This window comes from Nelumbo lutea, chromosome 6, assembly GCF_056320005.1.
Source record: "Nelumbo lutea isolate HS-2025 chromosome 6, American lotus-T2T, whole genome shotgun sequence".
Classification (NCBI taxonomy): Eukaryota; Viridiplantae; Streptophyta; class Magnoliopsida; order Proteales; family Nelumbonaceae; genus Nelumbo; species Nelumbo lutea.
The window spans coordinates 27,086,920-27,094,786 of NC_142689.1; the positions used below are offsets into that span (position 1 = coordinate 27,086,920).

General features: G+C 40.3%; 1 protein-coding gene across 1 annotated transcript; it reads right to left on the reverse strand.

Moving 5' to 3' along the window:
• Nucleotides 1-208: 208 nt before the first annotated feature.
• On the reverse strand, nucleotides 209-4,491 carry LOC148848143 (endoglucanase 8-like). Its single transcript, XM_088950804.1, has 7 exons — nucleotides 2,980-4,491; nucleotides 2,393-2,800; nucleotides 2,206-2,298; nucleotides 1,788-1,952; nucleotides 1,554-1,668; nucleotides 732-898; nucleotides 209-638 (listed from the first exon to the last, which is right to left on the reverse strand). Exons 1-7 carry the CDS (start codon nucleotides 3,190-3,192, stop codon nucleotides 258-260), a joined length of 1,542 nt encoding a protein of 513 aa, XP_088806930.1. The 5' UTR covers nucleotides 3,193-4,491; the 3' UTR covers nucleotides 209-257.
• Nucleotides 4,492-7,867: the final 3,376 nt, after the last annotated feature.

The window sequence follows — 7,867 nt, forward strand, 5'->3', positions numbered from 1 at the left end:
TAATTTTGGATATTGTTTAAAATTAAATCAAATACGTAAAATCACATATAAACTGTCTATGACAGAATTAATGAAGGGAGTTGTGCGACAATTGTAAAAAATAATAGAGATACTTTAAAACAATATTGAAATAATAAGGATATAGCGAACCAATTTTCTAAAACTTAAGGATAATTTAGGAAATTTGCTAAAAATAAAATCATCAAAATGTTGAATTCTCTTTTTTTTTATTTCTAACGCCTGAAATGTGATTAAATTTATTCAGTCATTTTGTTGGCGTCCATAAGAAAGCTTGGATGGTAATATCTAGAAGTCATTGAATGAGAATTAAAGTAGGCTAACAGACCCACAAGAGGCGCATTAATATATGTGGTGGGCTCTGATTGCCTGAATAGCGTCCTAGAATCAGCGTATGTATCATCTACTGCTGGGCCTCCAACGACAGCTCCTACCAACACATTAGGATTAGGGTTACTGGTTAATATGTAGGGATTCCCGTCCTTGCAGCCCATGTGCTTTGGGTGCTTGTCAACCGACGGAAGCGAAGAACCTCGATGATGAATCCTCTGTGGAAATTTATTCCCGTATCCAACCATGTAAGACATGTTCAGAGGATTGTGGCCCAGTATGTAATCCACCTGACAAACCCAATTCCGGCCCAATTGTTAATTCATAGTCGCTTGGCCCAATAGAAAAATAGCAATCAATTGGCCCATTAATCAATTAAATACCTGGCTTTTGGCGAATGCTATGAGCCTGTTTGGATCGGCCACAACTTGTTCTCCACAGTGAACGACATTGTTGCTGGCACTCAAGTGCTGAGCGTAGACAAGGAGGAGGAATGATATGGCGGTCACGCATTGCATGTTGGTTGCTTCTGCTTTGTATAGAAGTCCACCTGCATCAGCCATTTATTTTCTCTATTGAGTATTACTGTATCAGTTGTTGTAATGGCTATATCCGAAGGAAATTTGGATTCGGTCCTCACAAACTGTGCTCACACCAGATGTGCATTGGGAACATTTTTTCATAAATAAAAATGTATATATAAATAAATAAACAGATGTTTCAAATGTAAGACTGTAAGTGTTGCGAGAACGGTGTGAGAACAAATTTTGTGAAGACTGAATAAGGGGTGTTCATTCGGTCGATTTGGTATTTAATCAATATTTCAGTTAAGCCATTTCTATAAATCAAACTGAATCAGGCTTTAAAATCGAATCAAACTGAACTGAATTCAAATTAGTTCGATTCGTTTCAGTTTTAAATCAATTAATTCAGTATATTAAAATATAAATGTATATTATATTTATGCAGAAAAAATGGATGTTATATATATTTATAATAATATTTGTTATTAAAACATATCAACATTTATAACTAAAATGCATATTATATATTAATATTAAATATTATTGTTTATAATTAAAATATAAGTATATATTTTCTTTTGGTTAATTCGATTTTCGGTTCAACTCAGTTGAATTTTTTTACTGGATCTATTTGGGTTTTCGGTTTGATGACGAAATTTGAACACCCTACAGTCGACGAACCTGGCGAGTACCGGACGTTTTTCGTTGGCGATTCGGGAAGTACCGAGCAAATAAATTTGTCAGCATTCGCATGTAACATTGGGATACCAGATGGATTAGACCTCGACGGCGATACCTACAATATCAAGAAATTACAGTGAGAGATCAAAAGAGAGAGTTCGAATGAATAGCTATATTCAGTACGTAGTTCATAGATGTGAATGATTAAAAGCGGTCGGGTGGAATTGGACTTACATCAGCCATGAAAACATTGATGCCAGCATGCTTGCTGTCCCAGCCAAATTCAGTAGGGGCATAGTAGATGGATTCCAATTTATCTATGTTGTTCGCTAAGTAGTCCCAGTATTCTTGATTCCCAGAAGCCTTGTATAGCCATGCAGCTGCCCAGACCAATTCATCCTACAATTCACCCCACCCCCAATAGAAAATCATATCAGAGGATGGAAGCCATGAAAAACTTTGAGGATTAAAGAGTAAATGAAAGGATTGAATCTCATTATTATACACAACCCTTCTGTAAAAAAACATGATGAATATAAATAAAGAACACAAGAAACTGCTGCTGATAAAGATATAACAATTAATGGAGAGCAACACAACGAACAGGAAGATGGAAGAAACGAAAACAAATGAAAAAGTCGATAGTTCATACCATGTAACCACTGAAATCGCAATAAAATGGGCACACCCCTCCACCTATGCTATCATTATATGATCCCCGGTACGTATCTGCAAAACGGAAAACCTAATACACACACACACATAGATATATATATATTCATCATTAGTTGAAGAAGAAGAAGAAATGAAATGTGATTCAAGTTCCTGAGTAGGTTCACCTCTTTGGCCCTCTGAAGAAGAGTTTTTGAATAGGAAGGATCAGAGGATGCAAAGACCATGGAAGAAGCTGCAAGTGCAGCAGCTGTCTCTGCTGCTACCTCCGAACCAGGGTGGTCTTTAGTAACAAAATAAACAGTTCGAGGTGTTTCCATGTCCTCAGGCCTCTCCCAGCAATCATGGTCCCCGTAAGGGTTCCCCACTTGAGCATAGACCACGTCCGGGGTGCTTGTCGATTTGAGGAAGTAGTCCGTTGCCCAGCGAATTGCCTCTTGAGCATGTTGAAGTTGTGAGCCCATGGATTGACCGAACGCCACCACGCTCCATGCCAACATTGTCGTCGAGAATGCCATGGGGAAATTAAATTTCACGTTGTCCCCAGCATCGTAGTAACCTCCCACCAGGTCCACCTGAAATCATCTTTTGTGATCAGTTGACAAGATCTACAAGCTTCAAATTAAGTTTAAACGCTGCCTCAGAAGACAAATATTAGTCTGTCTCTGTTTCTGTGTCAATAAGTCGATAACACAAACACAGAGTCCCGGAGTCTTCCCTCAATTCAATGATCAAAAGGGAGAAAGAAACTCACTTTCATGTAGTGGCCGTCCTGTAAGGCGGAGTCTTTCCTCCATGTCATCCGCTGTGAAGCCGGTAACTTTCCTGACCTCTGGCCCTCAAAGAACAATATACTCTTGGCCAATGCATCTACATAGCTATGCTGTCCTTTTGAAGCCACCGTCAGTGTCATCTCGTTTGATACAGATAAGAACAGTACAAGGGAGAAGGAAATCAACCAACCCATCTAGCTCGCTCGCTCGCTCTCAATGAAAGGCGAAAGTTCAGGGGTTCTTACTTATAAAGAGAAGAGAACCTTACATGGATATTCTGGTAAAATGGTCTTCTTCAAGACTCCAACTAAATTTAGTTATTGACGTTTAATGAAGCAAGCTAACAGTAACAGAATAATTAGATGTACTTAATTATGACATGGGGTGTGGATGATCATGGACCAGGCCAGGCCAAGCATCCAGGCTTGCCCGTATTAATTAATAAAATTCTAGTTTTTGAAAATTTAAATTTAAATTTAAATTTAAATTAATTTTATTACCAAAATTAAAGAAAATATATAAAAATAATTTTATGTATCAATATATTATTCCATATATATATATATATATATCCATGCCAAATATTTATCTACATATATAGTATACGGTATAATATATAGTACAAGATATATATATATATATATATATATACATAAAAACAATAATATTCAGTGAAATATTATACTATATATATATAAGATATTATAAATTACCAAAAACAAGATAATATATCTTATATATATGTTACAAATAATAGATTTATATTTGGTAAATATAGATACATTCCAAGGTATGAATTTCTCTCTTGCTTCTACGAGTTTCTGTCACGCACATGTGAGGTTTAATTTGTTTCTTTTTCTCGTTTTATCGTTGTTATCTTCCAAATCTGATCGGACTATGCTAGAGAAGATTTTGGTTGTGTATAGTCCAATCTGTTTTGGGAAAGACGCTGTCTTCCCCTGATGTTCATCCACCAATGCTTCTGAACCTGTCCTCCATGGCATGCCTAAGATGATGCAGCATATGGGCACCGCTTTTCTCAGTCCCAGCACTGGTACAGTTAACAATGATGAACGTCCTGGTGATGTTATGGCTGGTAACAGGATATCCAACAACCTTAGGGATGTATCTCTTTTTGGCGATGTTCAGGGTGATTCGTTTCTTAAAGAAGTCGATTGGGGCGGGAGTAGTGGTGTTTCTTGTGCTATTAATGAGGATTTGGTGGTGACGAAGAAGAGTATTTCTGTCCAACGATTCTGTGCCGCCGAAGCAGAGGATGGTGGTTCTTTTTCCGGTATTGTTCTCTCCGGCCCTCCAGTTTCCGGCGACTATGGTTCATCATCTACTTCTGGCGTTAACTCACACCTTGGCTTTGATTCTCACCTGGGCTGGGCGCGACGTGGGCGTTTTGAAGTGGGATTTTGTACTTGACGACGATTTACAGGGTGGTATACGTACGTATACGGTATATCTAATTCCGGGGTTTCTTCAATGGCCGGCAGCATTTGTCTAAATGTTTTTTTTATATCCTACGGTGATGGTGATAAATTTAGGCGAGAAGGTGGGCTGAGTTTTCGGCAATACCTTTGCTGGTTCCGCTGGACGTGGAAGACTTAATTAATAGGGAAATTATCTAAAACCCGCCATCAGTTTTTCCGAATTCTCATAAACCCATCACAACTCTTTTAAGCGTAAAAAATTCACCATGTCAGTGAGATTTTATTTTCTAAAACTCACCATCCGTTACACCGCCGTTAAAGCTGAATGATCCAAATTGTCCACGTCAGCCTAAACGAATATTTTATAACTAAACTGACCCTAAATTGATGATTCAGCCTGTTAAACATTTTTTGACCGAAATGCTCTTATGGCATGGGGGCAGTTTTACAGCCGAAGAAACCCGTGCAGCGTCCAGGGTAAGGCAAGCCGGGACAAGCCTTTATGTGCTTAGAGGCTAGGAGTTGCCCGATGAGATGGCTCCACCAAGGTCAATAGCACTGGATCATGACCTCAAGTCGCATGGCCGGGGCACTCAGCTGGCTCTGTCCGGTCCATGGGAGGCGCCACTTACGTGCTAAAGGGGGACGGCCATAATGTGAGGCGACTGTGCACCGAAGAGGTGAATGGGCATCGATGTGATGGGTCTCCTGTGTGCCGATGATGATGGGCACCCGTGTGCCATGTTGAGAGGACACCGCTTGGGCCGGAACACACCCGTGCGCTAGGGGCAACGAGATAGCTCGCTCAACTTGGGCAATGGGCTACGTAGTGAAGGGTCATGCTTGAGCCAGGCCCGCATGCCAAGCCTCCCTTGAATGTCGATAACGCAGTGCCGGTCCATGCACTGTCCCCATGATGAGCATGTGTTCGCCCATGAGGAACCCTGGTAGCTATGCTAGCCATTAACTAGGGCCGCCCCACAAGGGAAGTTGGTCTAGGAGTGTCAAGGTTAGGCACCCAAGGAGGTCGATCACCCCTCCTCAAAGAGTACGTTAAGCTTTTGGTGGTATGCCTGAAGATAACTTCAATTCTCTCAAAAATCTTAAAGGCGAAAATGATAGTAATGTCCCTTAACGTAAGCCTGCCAAGCGTAGGCAAGGCTAAGCCTGTGTCAGACCGTAACACTTAGGCACACAAAATGGCACAACAAGCCAAGTGAGCGAGAGTGTCGAGACTGGAGAGTGTACTCTAAGCAAGAGAGAGAGAGAGAGAGAGAGAGAAATCAAGTTTGGTTCTCTTTCCTTCCTCCAGGGTGCGATCGCTTTTTCACAACAACTCACTCTTGGACCCAAATTCGTAGCAGCGAAGGCAAGTCCATCTCTGGTTCTTTAAGCAAAGGCCATAACCAGTGGGGGAGACTGGCTTGCTCGACATGCCCGTATTAGAAAGAAGGTTTAAGGGACACCAGAGAGGCCAAGGTTGTATGTCTTTCGCTCCAACAAACATATCTATGTCCAGATGATCGATGACACTAAGATGCACACCCTTGCTTCAGCTTCAACAATGCAGAAACCCATATCTGAAGAATTTGATTATTCTTCTGGACCTACAGTTGAAGTGGCAGAGAGAGTTGGTGAAATCATTGCTAAGAACTGTTTGGAGAAAGGAATCACAAACGTAGCATTTGACCGGGGTGGTTACCCTTTCCATTGGCGTTTTGAAGCCCTTGCTAATGCTGCGAGGGAACATGGTCTTCAATTCTGAAACTTGGTAGTTACTTTTTCTGTTTCTCCAAGCACTGAACATTGTTTTATGTTTTACCCTTTTTTGTTCTTCTTAGTCATGCATGATGGACTAATTAGACGTGAATGAAAATTTTCTTGGTCTTCTTAGTCGATGTGATTGATGAAAGAATTAAATGGGAATGAGATCTATCCTCTCCAGTTAAAAAAAAAAAAAGAGTATCTCACTGCTTTAAGAGACTCTTTTTAAGGTTAGGGTTGGAGGTTCATCACTAGTATAGAATAGGAAACGGACGCAAGGTGTTTTGAAATTTCTGATCCATGTTTATTTAATACTATCCAGACATCTACTTGTATGGTCACTGCTTGTTTAATCCTCTTTTACTTTGACTAAATGTTAAGTGTTCAGAAGATGGTTTCAGCCAATACCATGCGGAAATTTTTTAATCGCATCTAGTTTCCTCATCTCAAGCTTTGCCTTCTAGAGCCTTGTAGTCTTGCTATATTTTCTGCTAAAGTCTCAATTTATATGTTCCTGTCCAAAGGATGATTAATGTTGTTGCTTGACCAATTATTGTCCTTTGTAGTCGATGTAGAAAGTAATCTGGTAAGGATTGTTAAATTAGCACATTTGTTGCACAAGATGGGGATAATTTCAGTGTAAAAGAGAAATAGGTTGTGTACATCAGAAATGTGTTTATATAGGTTGTGTACAAGATGGGGATAATTTGTTGCTCAGGATGGATAAATGAACATACAAAATTGAAATTGCATTCTCAACTCATTGCACCGTGGAGCTTCATAAGAAATATATTTGTGGGGAGACTTGCTCCAATGAACTTCCATATGGTCTCCTTTCTTCCTATATTAATCATTGATAAATGCATAGTCATAGCACTAATGGCTAATGGTTCCACACAAAAGTAGTATTCAATTCTCCAATTCACTGAACTCAAGATAAATTCCTCCTTAAGACCTCAACTTTTAGTTTCTTGATTTATGACTGTTTATGTAACTTACTGCTTTTAAATTTATGTTGGCATTGTTTTCCACAGGGGCAGGGATGCAAATTGGAAGTTTCAGATGTCCATAGATAGTGAAGGGAGAGATCCACTTCCTCTTTTTCCCATGGCTCCATCTGTGCAGGTTCAGAATCCAGTACTCCAGAGTCAAAGTAGTGATCAGCAGACAACAGTGATCAGGGTGGTGCCTCACAATCGTAGATCTGCAACTGAGTCAGCAGCGCGGATTTTCCAGTCCACACAAAAAGAGAGGCAAAAATATGATTCAGTTTGATTCAATATCTGATGGCAATGATCAACATTAATCCCACTACGCTGAAGTCAGTAATCCAACCGTTCTTCTTCTCAGACGATGAGAGAAGTAGCGACCGGTGAGAAGTTTCAAACTGTATTCGGACTGCTCTTCTTCTCAGACGAAGGGAGCAGTCTTGATGAGCATCCGACCGTTCTTCTTATCAGACGAAGGTACGAGAGTTCTTCTCAGAAGTTGCAGACTGTTCTTCTCAGAGACGCATCCTGTTCTTCAATCTCAAACAAAGGGGAGGCAGGGGCCGATGGAGGAAGAAATCAGCAGCTGTTTTGGGTTGAATAATGACGGGGGAGTTGCGGACTGTTCTTCTCAGAGACGCGTCCTGTTCTTCAATCTCAAACAAGGAAGAGTGGCC

Coding starts and splice junctions, on each gene's coding strand:
- LOC148848143 (XM_088950804.1), bottom strand. CDS start 3,192: ATGGGTTGGTTGATTTCCTTCTCCCTTGTACTGTTCTTATCTGTATCA. Junction 1,953..2,205: donor GCGATTTCAGTGGTTACATG/GTATGAACTATC, acceptor GGTGAATTGTAG/GATGAATTGGTCTGGGCAGC. Junction 639..731: donor TAGCATTCGCCAAAAGCCAG/GTATTTAATTGA, acceptor TGGGTTTGTCAG/GTGGATTACATACTGGGCCA.